Source organism: Ciconia boyciana, chromosome 4 (genome assembly GCF_034638445.1).
Source record: "Ciconia boyciana chromosome 4, ASM3463844v1, whole genome shotgun sequence".
In the NCBI taxonomy this organism is placed as follows: Eukaryota; Metazoa; Chordata; class Aves; order Ciconiiformes; family Ciconiidae; genus Ciconia; species Ciconia boyciana.
The window spans coordinates 32,582,766-32,597,473 of NC_132937.1; the positions used below are offsets into that span (position 1 = coordinate 32,582,766).

The following is a 14,708-nucleotide window of genomic DNA, read 5'->3' on the forward strand; positions in this document are numbered from 1 at the left end:
ATAATAGTATTACTATAACGCTTAAAAAAAGAAGACTGGAAGATACAATATGAAAGTACATATATTGAATAAATATTTTTCTTTATGCCTAGGTGGTTGATCTGTTAGTATCCATGTGTCGGTCTGCGTTAGAGTCACCTAGGAAAGTTGTCATTTTTGAGCCATATCCTTCTGTAGTTGATCCTAATGATCCTCAGATGCTGGCCTTTAACCCCAGGGTAAGTAGTTATCTTTCATTATGTCATATCTTGGTTTTAGTCATGCATTAGATTTCAAAGCAAAGCCTTCTTCTGGAGGAGTCTCCTTTACTAGAAGAGAGACAGCTCCAGGATATACAAGTGTGTGACTATTTTCAGAACTCTGTAGCTTTTTTAATTGTTTCTGAGAAGGTATTTGAGTATAAACTCAAGTTTGTTGCTTTCAAAGTTATGTTGAAGGCAAGAAATTCTTTTAGGGTAAAAATTCTAGATGCAAAAATTTATATTCTTTGTGTCTTTCTCTCAGTGTACACATTGGACACAAAGAGAAAGATGGCCTTTGGGAGGTGTAGACCATGTAGACTGGGGGATTTCCAGTCCATCTTTTTATTCTTAAAGTGGTTATTGCTGTCATCTCATTTTCTCTTTGCAAACAATTATGTCCTTAAACTTAATTTTATCAAATGTTGACATAATAGTCAAGTTTTGTACAAATATCAGTTTTGAAATAAAGAATTGTGTTTGCACTGCTTGCTCCTCAGGCTGCAAATACTGCCTCTCAGGGACGCCCTTGAGAAGCCATGGATTATTACATCTCACTTGAGCCATCCCCGGGGGCATAAATGGGAACTTTGGATGTCCTGCATTGGGATGCATTTCACTTTTTCTGAACAAAGGCCAGTTAGCAGTCATTATTCCTCAGGAAGGGATGAGCATGTTCTGTAGCATGTGGGAAGACTTGCCAGGAGGTGCTTGGAAGGGGGCTGATGAGGAGACAGCTAGTCTGGTGGCTGGGCAAAGTGGGAGTTTGAAGCAGACAAGGGAATATGAAAGGGAGTCACACCAGAAGAGGAATGGAGAGAGCCCCTGGGCTGGCAGGGCCCACACTGCCTCCTCCCAGCTTCTTGCTAGCATGGGTGAGGTGAAAGCCCATGGGCAGAAGTTGGCAAGACCCAAAGATGGGGAACAGTGAAGCTCCTGAAGGTGACATGACATGTGGAGCTGGTGAAGCATGGACTGTTAAGCTCATCCACTCAGAAAAGGTGGAGCTGTCTGGTAGCGGATCCCAAGCAGAAGGTAGGCATGGATCAGGGTGAGGCAGAGGGACAACTGAAGGAACTCTGATGTTTTATAGAGCTGTTAGAAAGTAAACACATCTGTTTATTTAGCATTTTATTTAAAATCTATTTGTTCGCTGCATTATTTAACTTAATAGCATGTTGTCTAAATAACTGTCAGAACCTGTGTTTAGTTACAAAAATTTGTTTACCAAGTAAGCTGATTTTTTGAGTGTGTTGGAGATTCCAGTGAAATTCGAAGAAAAACCATCATGATAATATTTTTTCAGGGAATATTCCTGGACTATGAATGAGAGAGTCTGTGTGTAAGGTGGAAGGAAGCTATTGGTTAGAAATGTTTGAAAGGATTGGTTTGCTGAACATTTGTCCTAGCTTTGGTTTTATACACACTCAAAGAATTCATGTTTTTGTAGAGCCAAAGACTAATATTGTTTTAATTTATTTGCTTATTTTATGCTACATCAGAAGAAGAATTATGACCGAGTCATGAAAGCATTGGACAGTATCACTTCTATTAGAGAGATGACACAGGTGAGTTTAAAAATCTTTACCTAACTTAAATCGCTATTTCTAGAACTAGGAAGATGTTTTTATTGCTTGCCTATGATGAGTGAGGAAGTCAATAGTATCATCTCCTTCCTATAGAGCTGTAATAATATGAAAATGTGTCTTAAAAATAAAAAACGTAGAGTTTCCATAATGGTAGTCAAATAGAAGTGATGAAGTAGAACTCAGATCTTTTGAAGTTTAAATAAGAGATAATAACAGCAGAATGGGACAGTGTAGTGAGATAATAGCCAGCTGCAGCATTTCTGGAAATATCAAAGCCAAGGGGGGGGTCTTTTATTTTCAAAGCAAAAGAAATTGATTTTGTGATGGTGTTCTGAATGGTAGCTTTATTTCTATTATAACAAAACACTTGATCAGCTAAGTATGGTTGGGGACTTGGAAGGTTGGGTCTCTTGGGATTACTACCATACGATTTCTCAATATTCACAGTGGGACAGAATCTGATAGCCGTACTTATGTTTATTGTTACACTTCCTTTCCCAAACAGCCCAGTTGATTATAACTGATTATTGAAATCTCTCCCATGTACCTTGCTTTTCCAACTGCTTTATAAATGTAACCTCATAACAGTTTATAAATCTCAACTCTATATGTATTTGTAAAGTACTTTGGGATTCTGGAATGAAGAATGAGGTGTATAGAGAGCAGTAAAATAAATTTAAAATTAAATTCACATATTTTTGTTATTTAATGTAACATCTTGTAAAAATTTAAAAAATCAAGTATTTCTGTTACCTAATATAATGTCTTTTAAAAAGAAAAATAACCACCATTTTGCTTTTTTTAAATGTTAAAATAATTCTTGGACTGAAGAGTTTTAAAGGGATACTTTGCACTGTGATTGAAATCAAGAAAGGTTTTCAAAGGGATTATAAGCTGATACAGTATTTTACTTTACCAGTTTTACAGCATGAAACAGTTAACAAATTGGAGTGGATTATCATGGCGTACTTTGAGAGACTTAATTTTGTGAAGTTTCAGTCCAATTTCTTATTCCAAGAGCCAAACATAAATAGACATCTTCTGCTGTTCTCCCTGAGATCACCAATATTTGCTATAATATACTCATTTTGATGCTAATTACATGCTTATTATTTTACTCCAGGGAAAATATTTGCTATATTCTTGTTGTTGTCAAAACACATTTATAACTGTACAACGCTAAATGTCAGTAAAACTGTGATTTAAGCCTAATAATGGGTCCCATGTATTCATTTTAATAGATGAAATCATGGGCAATGTAACATATAAAATTTAACCTTATGTTTTCAACTAGAAATAACGTAATTACTCTTTTCTAGGCACCTTACTTGGAAATAAAGAAGCAGATGGATAAACAAGACCCACTTGCACATCCTCTTCTACAATGGTATAAAATTGACTCACATGAGATGATAATTATTAAAGTACCAAGTTTAATGAATACTCACTTTTACCAGTGTAATTTGGTATAAACTCACCCTAAGAATTAACGTCAGGGTTGACATTTGCAACTGCATTTGTTTCTGGACTGTTTCTGGACCTCATCTAGGCCCTCTGAAAACACTGGAAAGACTCCAGCTTATTTGTACAGCCTCTGATCTCATTTTCTAGTCAAGTTTTGGTCTACTTCCACCTGATAGGTTCAAAGGCCTGCAGCTGGGTGCTTTGTGGTGGCCATTCATAACACATGCTTAAGAAGAAAAGTTCTGTTTGGTTATCATGTCTAATACATCTAACTGTTTCTTATTTTAGGGTTATTTCTAGTAATAGATCACATATTGTGAAGCTACCGGTGAATAGGGTAAGTGTCTGTGGGTTCTTTATTATTTTCTCAGTTCTCATGGCTCGTATCAGCATTTTAGGTGGGAGTCTCCTAGCCAAACATAGGTGTCTACATTCAAACTAATCACATGGGCTCCATTAATAGACAGGGGAGAGAAATAGGCAGTTCCAGGTCATGACTCATAGAATCATGTTGTGAATATCTAAAATAGGTCAAAGGAATAATGCTCAGAAAAAGTCTGTTTGAGGTGAGTAGCTCAAATGCAAGTGTCTACCTTGTAGTTGTCTGAGATTGGGTGAGAATAATTTCACTATTTGCTGTGTTACTATATAAAATATTAGATACAGAATTGTACAGAAAGCAGTGCACACAAACACAATGTACCAGGAGATCCATATATGCGTACACCTTAAAAAGAGTATAGCTCTTGAATTTTAGAGGGATGGTACTGAAATTAATTTCTGAGTATGTGTGCCTCTGATCCTCTGATTAAGGGCGTAGTAATCTGCAGCCTTTCAAATCTGAACCTTAATTCAAAGCCAGCTCTGATCAGAATACCATGATGAAATTGTTCAATTTAATTACTTTACTAGAGCCATATTAGGCTGAAATCTGTTTCAGAAACTTCTGTATGTTTCATAAACTGAAAGACATTTTTACTGTTTGATTTCAGGTAAAAGCTATGGTAATGAGACCAATTTCAACTTAGTTCATGTAGTTATTTAGATGTAGTCATGTATTGTATGAAACAGCACGGTATCTTAAGAACTATCATTATGGAAATACAATGTTTTTGTGTTAATCAACTTCTTTTCACTTGTACACTGTTATATTTTACAGCAACTGAAGTTTATGCACACTCCCCACCAGTTCCTACTTCTCAGCAGTCCGCCAGCCAAAGAATCCAATTTCCGAGCTGCTAAAAATCTCTACGGAAGTACCTTTGCATTTCAGTGAGTACATATATTCATATTAATCAAAGGTTATCAAAATGCCATGCTATTTTTTTGTTCTTGCCATTTGAGGTTTATAGCTGTGAATTTATTGTTTTATAGGATTACTGATTTCATTTTGCATTTTACACTGTAGATTTTAACCCTTTCTTTTTCATTTTTTCAGTGGTTCACACATTGAAAATTGGCATTCCATCCTGAGGAACGGCTTAGTTGTTGCTTCCAATACGAGGCTGCAGGTAGTAGACTAAATAGTAGACTAAATAGACTTTAGCTAACCTGTGCACGTTTGATTACATACTAGCTTAGGCAGGTTTTCAGGGGGTGTGGTTCTGGTAGTCATATAGGTGGAAAAAAGGGATTACTTCAAATACCCTCATGTTTCCTGGAAAAGGTTCTTTTCTGAAGCAATTAAAATGAAATAATGTGTCTGATAAAATGGCTAAAAAATCCCATTGCTGGAAGCAGTGTTTCAGTTTTACATTGCAGAGCAGCACCTCCAGGAGGCTTAACTCGGTACTGCTTAAAAGCAGTCTTGGGATTAAAATTTAGACCTACATAAACTATCTCCATGTTATAGGATCCAAGAGCATAGTAGATTTACAGAAGCTGGCTTTACAGCATCTTCTCTTCTCCTCTGGTTTCCTTGGGAATGGAAATATGAGTGCACTGGCCAGGAGGGAGCTATTGCAAACTGCAGTTCATTTTCTCAGACTGAATCATCAGGAGACCACTATTGCAGAGCAAAGTAGGCAGTACCAGAGGGACTGGGGAGCTGTAACTCAGAGTATTTTAGCATCATGGTTTTGACAGCTCTTCCCCAGTGCTGAGTCCCTGATACCTTGGAGGAGGATCCCGGGGTTGCTGACTAAGGATCGGGGAACAGGAAACACTGAAAAAAGGGAATGGAAATCTCTGCTGTTCCTCTTAGTGGTTTGGATATTTTTATTAGCATCTTTGGAAGATACTTTCCCACAAAAGCAGAATTTACACACCAAAATTCACCAAAGTAAAACCCTTTGTTTATGCTTATTTTTTTGTTGAGGGTTGGGGTACTGGGAATAGGAGGAAGCAGTAAAGCCCTATTTTATACAAGTCATCATTTTTAAATCTCTCACACAACTAGGGCATATCCTGAGCCCAGTTCATTCTGCTTACCCCAGTACCAACCAGTCAGGAAAAATATCTACTCACCAAGGATCCTATACAATATTGTAGGATCTGGAGGAGTGAGAGCATGATTGCACATTCCTACGGGAGCTCTGGCACATTGCAGAGTTGATGGAAATGTCATTGGATCAGAGGAAAGAAATAAGGGTGATCATGACACTGAAGCCCAGTGGTCATAACAGGTACCTAGGTAGGACATACTCTGGGTTCTCATTTGTGCTCCAACAACTACTTGATGTGTTTTCTTTAAAGGCTTTTCCACATAAAGCAGTCGGTCCCTGGAAGAGAAGCAAAACCCATACTTCCCCCTTTCCAGACAAGAAAATTACCACAGCGCTAATAAAAAGTGCTCACTTTTGTTGCTTAGCCCAAGCTTCATGACATGGAACAGTGATGTTGGTGAAGAAGAGTCTTCCCTTTCCTCTCTTCTTTTCAGACAGCTGGTAGCTTTGTGGCTAAAGCACAGTCCTGCAGTGATGGGATATGCATGTCTGAATTGGCTCAGGCAAAAGCTTGATTGAACCCATTCCTCCAGTACTCAGGCTGAACTAGTGACTACATTTTTCTATAGCATATGACCAGTGTCATCACCATCTCTTAATTTCTTACCTTAAAGAAAACAAAAGCAGCTGTTGCTACTGTTGATTCACAAAGGCTGGCTTAGGCTGTGGTTCCTGCCAAGGTTTTGATGTGAGACACATGCTGAGCTTGCTCAGCCTTGTTAAGGCTGAGGTGTATTTGGCCATGACTTGAAGGACCCTCTGTAGGCATCCTCCATGGTAATGTTAGATTCAGAAACAGAAAATGAAATTTTCTATACAAATCTGATGTAAAATTATCTTTGGGCATTTGGACATGGTTTCCAGAATATACAGTATCTTAGTTATATATTCACAGCATGATTTTTTTAAAGACTTCTTTGAAGACCATTTATTACCAGGCAATAAATTAGTGCAGCGGGGCAGATGCTTATCTACATTACAACCTGTTTCTATCATTATTATTATTTTGTCCAGATAACCAAATTAATGTTAAACAGTCACTCCACTCTTTTTCAGCTCCATGGTGCAATGTTTGGAAGTGGAATCTACCTTAGTCCATTGTCAAGCATATCATTTGGTTACTCAGGTGGTATTTATAAATCACTCTAAAGCTGGAGAAATATAGGGGGTATCTTAGTCTACTGCTTTTCTTACAAGCTTCACTGCTTACAATACTGTATTAAACTTTATCTTTGTTGACCAAGATTAATTTATTCAAAAAAGAGAAAATCTAAATTCCCTTACTAAATACCTGTCCTCATTTTCCAAGGTGCTGAGTATCTTGACACTGTGCTTGAAGTAAATAGTAGCTAACACTGGATGCTGTGTGTAATGGAGCAGGTCTTGATTATGCAGTGGAAATCCAACTTTGTGTTTGTGATTTTTTGTCAGTATCTGCCTAAGTCCAACTAACATTATCTATGGATTCATGGGCTTTTGCGACCAGATCTGACAAAACAAATATTCATCAATAGACAAGTTCAGCTGTGTATATTTAAGAGTATTCCCAAGCATTGCCATATCAGGATTACATAGAAAGTACAGGACAGTGTGTTTGTTTATGAGAAGGGGAGGGAACATAATTTGTCCCCCTAGTAAATCCAAAAGTGAGTCGTGCAGAGTTTTCCATGTAAGAATTAAATCCTAAATAGAAGCATAATAGAAACAATATACACCAATGTGTATATTAAGAAACTTAAGAGGTTTTAAAATAAGGTGACTTTTTCCTTTAGGTATGTTGTATTTACCTTTTCTTCACATGTGAAGGTGCTGGTATAGTTGAATGCATGTTTGTGTGCATGTAGATAATTCTGAGAGTTTTAGTTATGCTTTCTGATTTTCAGTATTTTTAGGTAATGTCACAATTCATTTTAAGAGATCAGCATTTTTTACTAGTATTTATTGAATTTCAATATCAGTAATCTCTAAATGCACTATTAGCTTTTCAGAGATTACACAAGTATGGAAGCTCTTTAGGACTCACTAAAAGTGCAGGTTGCAGTATCATTATCTAACGAAATGCCCTTCTTTTTGGACAACACTGCTTTGTCAGCTTCAATGTGTTTTTTCTCACGTCTACCTTTTTTGGTCCCTTCCATCCAGTCTCCTCCAGAAAGGAGGCCTGTGTTCCTGTAAAGTATGTAATACTTGATGCCAATAAAAACCAGGGGTCCTACACTCCCTGTTACTTCAAAGACTTAAACTTCTCCTTAAGTCAGTCTGTGTTTGCAAACTGCCAAGAAATATGGGACACTGGAAAAGCAAGGAAGCCTGTAGTAGCATACAATACAGGAATTTTATATAAACCAACATGAGGAATATGAGAGAGATCTAAGGCACAAATGTAGGTGTTTAGATTTCTGAGATGGAAATTGGATCCAATGTGACTGACAAATAATTTAATACTTTTACCTGTAGATAAATTAATTAAACCAAGGTAGACTTTAAATAAATTAACTACTCCTAAAAATTAATTAGATTTTTAATAAGTCTAAATAAAGCGTTAAAGATTAATATCTAAAGTTCTTTCTCTCATGGTTTTACTGTCCCACCCACTATAAATCAGACTGTGTTACTTCAGCCTGAATAGTCAGTTAGACTCAAGACATGCTGACATGCAACTCTGTTAAGCAACCACCTAAGAGCATTCCTGAACTGAATTCAGTGGCATTTAAGCTCATGTTTATCTGCTTTTGCTCCTACTTAACACTAACTTGACTTTCCTAAGGTCTTTGCAATACATGCAGATGTACTGCTAATTTGCAAGATTAAATTGAGGTATTCTGTGACAAAGTTAACTAGCTTTTTGACTGCCATGCAAAGGACTGTGATTCCCACTGTGCTACCTGTTTCATTCTCCATACTTAGCTTTGCTTATTATGGTATTTATATGGCAGGGTATCTTACATGATTTTAATATTCCTAGGGATGAACAAGAAGCAGCAGAAGGTGTCAGCTAAAGATGAACCAGCTTCAAGCAGTAAAGGCAGTAATACATCGCAGGTACAGTACATCAACCATCTCTGGAAGATTTATGGTTTTATGCTTGGGAACTTGATAGCTGAAAAGGAGGTAATATTCCGTTTGTGAAAGCTAACAGTTTTACTTTATTGAACGAAATCAACAACTTCAGAGACTGCAAACACCAAATATAGCCCAACTGCTTTTAATAACAATTTACAGAGTATACTGCAGGTCTTGTGCCCTGCTTTTCCAAGCAGAAGAATTCAGGAAGAGAATGAAAATGCAATACAGATTGCATTATGACCCTTAGCAAGCCCTTGCTTTCTGAGTTCTAGACTTGCAGAAGAAAGATGCAAAAGGAACTGAGAGTGGTTATTGCTGGAAAATGAGTAGCATTTCATTTATAGCAAGTCAGTATTTCTTTTTCATGGTTTTTACATGTTAAACTTTACAGTTCTGCTTTCGCTAAAGCAAAGTCATAGCATTTATGTGTAAGACCAAATTTTGAGAAAGAAATTTTAAATCTGTCTCCACACTTAACACATAGAAACTACAGAATAATCTGGCTTTGGAGGGAGATTGGTATGTAACAGCAGAAGCCCTCAGAAGTGGGAAGGCCAGTAAAATATCAGGGTAGTGGTCAAAGAATTGATGATCAAATTCACCTTGTAATTATTTTTTTTCTGCTATCAATTTGTTTGTCAGTAACACTCTGATATTTCTAATAATATTATTCATTCTGTAATAATTAGGAACTTTTCTTTCTGGATAAAGGAGTTCAAATCTCTCCTACGATAATCCAAAAAAATAATATAAATGTTTTTAGAAATTCTATTACATTTAGAAATACAATAGAAATGTTTTAGAAAGACTGTGTCTATCTTTGTTCATTAATAAACCACTGAAAATAGCATCCCTCTCCTTTGTTACTTTTTCACTCAGTTTGTCTTACTGCACTAATTAAGTTTTCTCATGTTTTTACATCTCAGTCACAGAAGAAAGGACAACAGTCACAATTTTTGCAAAGCCGTAACTTAAAATGCATAGCCTTATGTGAAGGTAAGCTGAAAGCCCTTGAAAAACTGTTTTAGTCATGAACACAGTGTTACTGGATGCAAATCAGTGAGACCTTTAGTTCCAGTATTGATTGTTTTTAGGTAAGACACTACTGGTAGGCGTATGAGTACCTTTATCTTTCAGTTCAGAATGTTTCCTTCTTTGAACAAACCCTGTAACACATGCTGAACTTTCATGAAATATTCAAATGCAGGTAGCGACTGATCATCTCGTCTGTCTTTCAAATGTGATCATATTCCTAAGCCATCAAGATAACCCAAGTCGTGGCCTTTATTTGAAACACCAACTTTTTGCAAGCTCTTGACAGATGCATTAAATACCTAAAAGTCAGAAAAAACAGCTTTCCTACTGAATTTCCAAATAATTTTTCAGTTCTCAGGCAAATATACTGTTCATGTGGTAACCAGTCTGTTCTCTCTGACTGCTTCAGAAATTTTGTGAAGTTAAAATCCAGTGCATATGAGTACAGTCATTCTTGAAAGACTTGGCTATTCTTTTAATAACTAATGAAACCTCAGCAGGTTTTGAGAACAAAGAATTATGAAATTTGAATAAGAATTGTACCACTAATTGGTAATTAGTTTCGTTGGCCAAACAAAAAGAAATTATATTAAACTCAGTTTGCCCTTCTTGGAGCATTTGTTTATTTTTAAAAGTAAAAATTCCGACAGACGGTGGAAAAGATGTTATTTCAAAATGGAAGCTTTAAGCTATATATGCTACTTTTTAATATATATATTTTTGAATATGTTCAAGTGAAATATTTAATATGATTAAGGAGATGTCAGTCAACATGAAAATGCAATTTGATCTGGACAGAAAAATACATAAGGTTAGTTCTAAAACTTTCAGAAGAAGATATGAAATGAATCTAGGGTTTACTAGAATTTACTTGGCCTTTAATGCCTGAAGTTTCTAAATATAAATTACATCTTTCACAAGGACTTCTTCATCCATGTCATTCTTTCCTCACACTTATTAATGATTATCGATTTTAATAAGGGTGAATTTTAAATATGTGGTAAAATATATTTTAGATCATTCATATTCGCTTCATTTTTCTGTGAAAAGAAGTGTTTAGGGGAGGTGGTTAATATAGATTTTAAATAAAATTAATTACAAGAGATAAATGTTTGTTAAAATTACAATTCATGGAAGAAATGGTATAAAAATTGAATATGCATTTATTCATGGTAGTGTTAGATTAGAATAGAATAGACTCTTTCAATTGGAAGGGACCTACAACAGTCATCTAGTCCAACTGCCTGACCAATTCAGGGCTGACCAAAAGTTAAAGCATGTTATTGAGGGCATTGTCCAAATGACTCTTAAACACTGACAGGCTTGGGGCATCGATCACCTCTCTAGGAAGCCTGTTCCAGTATTTGACCACCCTCTCGGTAAAGAAATGCCTCCTAATGTCCAGTCTAAACCTCCCCTGGTGCAACGTTGAACCATTCCCACACATCCTATCACTGGATCCCAGGGAGAAGAGCTCAGCACCTCCCTCTCCACTTCCCCTCCTCAGGAAGCTGTAGAAAGCAATGAGGTCACCCCTCAGCCTCCTTTTCTCCAAACCAGACAAGCCCAGAGTCCTCAGCCGCTCCTCACAGGACATTACTTCCAGTCCTTCCACCAGCTTTGTTGCCCTCCTCTGCACGCATTCAAGGACCTTCACATCCTTCTTAAATTGTGGGGCCCAGAACGGCCCACAGCATTCAAGGTGAGGCCACACCAACGCTGAATACAGCAGGACAATCCCCTCTTTTGACCGGCTGGTTATGCTGTGTTTGATGCAGCCCAGGATGCAGTTTGCCCTCTCGGCTGCCAGGGCACACTGCTGACTCCTGTTGAGCCTGCTGTGGACCAGCACCCCCAGATCCCTTTCTGCAGGGCTGGTGCCAGGCCACTCCTCTCCCAGTTTAATCTTGTGCCCAGCATTACTCCATCCTAGGTGCAGAATCCAGCATTTGGACTTGTTAAATTTCATCCCATTAATCATAGCCCAGTGCTCCAATCTAACTAGATCCCTCTGCAAGGCCACTTGTCCCTCAAGAGAGTCAACAGCACCTTCCAGTCTGGTATCATCAGCAAACTTGCTAATGGTGCATTCAAGTCCTGCATCCAGATCGTTGACAAGTATCTGGAACAGAGCTGGCCCTAGAATTGAGCCCCAAGGAACACCGCTGGTGCCTCGTCGCCAGCCTGATGTAGCCCCATTCACTACAACCCTTTGAGCTCTGCCCTTCAGTCAGTTCTTCACCCAGTGGACCATGAACCCACTCATCCCACAGTTGGACAACTTGCCCAGAAGGGTGCTGTTTAAATGCATTTACAGAAATCTTTTCAAATGCAGATTGATGATATAGCTTCTACCTAGCAATAAAAAGGTTTATTTCCTGTGTTGTCCTCATTCTGCTGGTAAATAACCTATCATCAAATACATTGTTGATTTCTAAACATTAAGCAAGTTTTGGCAAGCTTCGTGATCCCCTTCAGTCATAATTGCTGTGCTTAAATTTTTAAAATATTTGGTAGTATTGCAAATCCCAAATTTGTGGTATCTCAGTTTCAGGCTTTATCTTTCACATCTTATTTTTGGCTCAGCCATCATAAAACACAAATATCTCTGTTACAAAGGCTAATTAGTTGACTCAGATCCTCCTTAACAGCCCTATGGCCATTTAAAATGAGTTTTTAATAAATACACTTTTTCATTTTTCATTCCAATTAAGAACTGGCTCCCATACATCTATGTTTTCTGGAAAATATAACATATTTTGGAAACAAGAATCAAGTTCATCTCCCTGTTTGTACTAGCAGCCAACTCGGAGTCTATGCCATGCCACAGACATGCACTGGAAAACTACACATTCCCAGAAGGCTATTTAAAGTGTTTAAAAAAGCAAATCTTTTAAAGCAATATTTTCCAGGCATGTTTTCATCACTATGAAATTTATTCTTTCCCTGATAGTGATAACTTCATCCGATCTGCACAAACATGGAGAGATATGGGTAGTTCCCAATACGGATCACGTGTGTACAAGATTTTTCTTTGTGTGAGTACAAACCTTCTTTTAACATTCAACTTCTGTTTGTCCTAGACCTTTTTCCCCATGTTTCCTCCAATAGTTGTAATTGAAGTAGATAAAAGACGTTTCTTCCTAATTCTTTTCAGTATCACTTCATTTTTTATTTATCTCTGTACTTACTTTTGTTAGGAAATGTATGTATAAGTTAGTGACAAAGATTTAGTAGATGTTTTGTTATAGAATAAATGAATGGACAGTTACTGATTTTTCCCACTCTATAGCATTACCTCATGTTACAGTAAGTCTATCCATGTATTGTAACATATCATTTCTATTTGGATGAGGAATTCGTTAAAGGCTTCCTGTCTATGATGTGAGCATTTCCCCTCTCACTTATGACTTGTAATTATATATCGGCATAGATTTCAGCCCTGCAAAAAGAGTCATGCAGACCAGTGGATGCAAGACCAGTCATGCAGCAGTCATGCATGCTGACTTCAGATTGGCCAACACTGGGGGTTTCAGTGATCAGGATTGCTTTATCCATGCAAATCCTTAATGCAGGCGAGTTCTCATAAGGAGAAAAACCATGAAGGTTGTCATGGTGTCACCACTAAGTGGAGGCCCACTTGTGACAGGAGTTTGGGTACTGCAGGCATTGCGGTACATTGTGCATGCTTTGGCACCAGCCTTGCATAGGGTGGTCTGGGAGCAGCTGCAGAAACAGAAACAGCCCTTTCCTTTATACCTCCAGCAAGAGGGAAGCTGCTAACATGCCTTGGTGGGCCAGGTGCCGGCAGAAGTCCCCTTTGGGTCCTAGTGGGTTATTCAACCTCAGGGTTTCGATGACAATGGCAGCCCTACCACCCTTCACTCACTAGAGTTTACGATTTGCATATAATGGTGAAGTGCAGCAGAGCATTTTAATAGAAACATGTTAACATATGGAATAAGCATTCTTGATTATTGAATGAGACAGAGTTTTGGATGTTTTTAGGTAGATTAATAAAACACTAATTTGATTTTATTTTCTATACTCTTTTTTTTTAGTTATGAAGATGGTCAAGTGGGTGATACAAGTATAAATACACAGGAGACAAGCATTCATAAAGAGATTCTTCGAGTCATTGGCAATCAAACTGCTACTGGTTAAAAGGACCACTCTTATTTAATTGATGTGATTTGGAAGCCTTCCTCAGTCTCAAAGCTGGATTTTGAACTGAAGAAGATGCAAAAAACTAATTTATTATTATTATTCTAAGCAAATTAACCCTTTGAATACTTACTGTTTTCTTACTTAGTATTTCTTATCTCATCAGAATACCTGAGATGGTATGAATTAGCAACTGTAGGGGTGCAAAGTCTATTAATATACTACAACTAATAATAATTAAACAGGCATTTGGGTTGCTCACAATAAACAGACTTTAAAAAGGAGTTTTGTGCTGATATTTTTATATTAAACTTCAACAGGAGGTTTTAGTACTGTATACTAGTATTTTAAATTTAGAATGACTTAATTATAAGCAAGAGAGAAGATTTTATAGCGGAGCACCTGTATTATGCAGGATACTTTGCAATAAGTAAAATATTCTCATATTTAAACACAATAAAAGGTTGTCTGGAACACGTCAAATTAAAGAGATTGGTTACCTGCAGCTATCTTTGATTCATTTTATTTTACACAAATGCAGCTAGGATTTAGAGTTACAGGTTAAAACAACAATACTTTTTTTATCCAATGAGCGAAACAAAGCAAAATCAATGAATGTGATGGTGTATGTTTAGTTTTCTTTATCTTCTCTGGAAACACTGTCTTATCCATTAAGTAGCTCAGTTGCATTTTTTAATTATATGAGC

At 37.2% G+C, this 14,708-nt stretch overlaps 1 protein-coding gene across 1 annotated transcript in view; it reads left to right on the forward strand.

Annotated features, from left to right (window-relative positions):
• Positions 1 to 14,394, forward strand: part of PARP8 (poly(ADP-ribose) polymerase family member 8) — a 131,262-nt gene extending 116,868 nt beyond the window's left edge. The window contains exons 16-26 of the mRNA XM_072858885.1: positions 93 to 218; positions 1,742 to 1,807; positions 3,148 to 3,215; positions 3,581 to 3,629; positions 4,452 to 4,564; positions 4,731 to 4,803; positions 6,793 to 6,862; positions 8,702 to 8,778; positions 9,729 to 9,798; positions 12,791 to 12,875; positions 13,899 to 14,394. Coding sequence (XP_072714986.1) covers positions 93 to 218; positions 1,742 to 1,807; positions 3,148 to 3,215; positions 3,581 to 3,629; positions 4,452 to 4,564; positions 4,731 to 4,803; positions 6,793 to 6,862; positions 8,702 to 8,778; positions 9,729 to 9,798; positions 12,791 to 12,875; positions 13,899 to 14,001 — 900 coding nt within the window. The 3' untranslated portion in view covers positions 14,002 to 14,394. The remainder of the gene's footprint in view (positions 1 to 92; positions 219 to 1,741; positions 1,808 to 3,147; positions 3,216 to 3,580; positions 3,630 to 4,451; positions 4,565 to 4,730; positions 4,804 to 6,792; positions 6,863 to 8,701; positions 8,779 to 9,728; positions 9,799 to 12,790; positions 12,876 to 13,898) is intronic.
• The last annotated feature ends 314 nt before the right edge of the window (positions 14,395 to 14,708 follow it).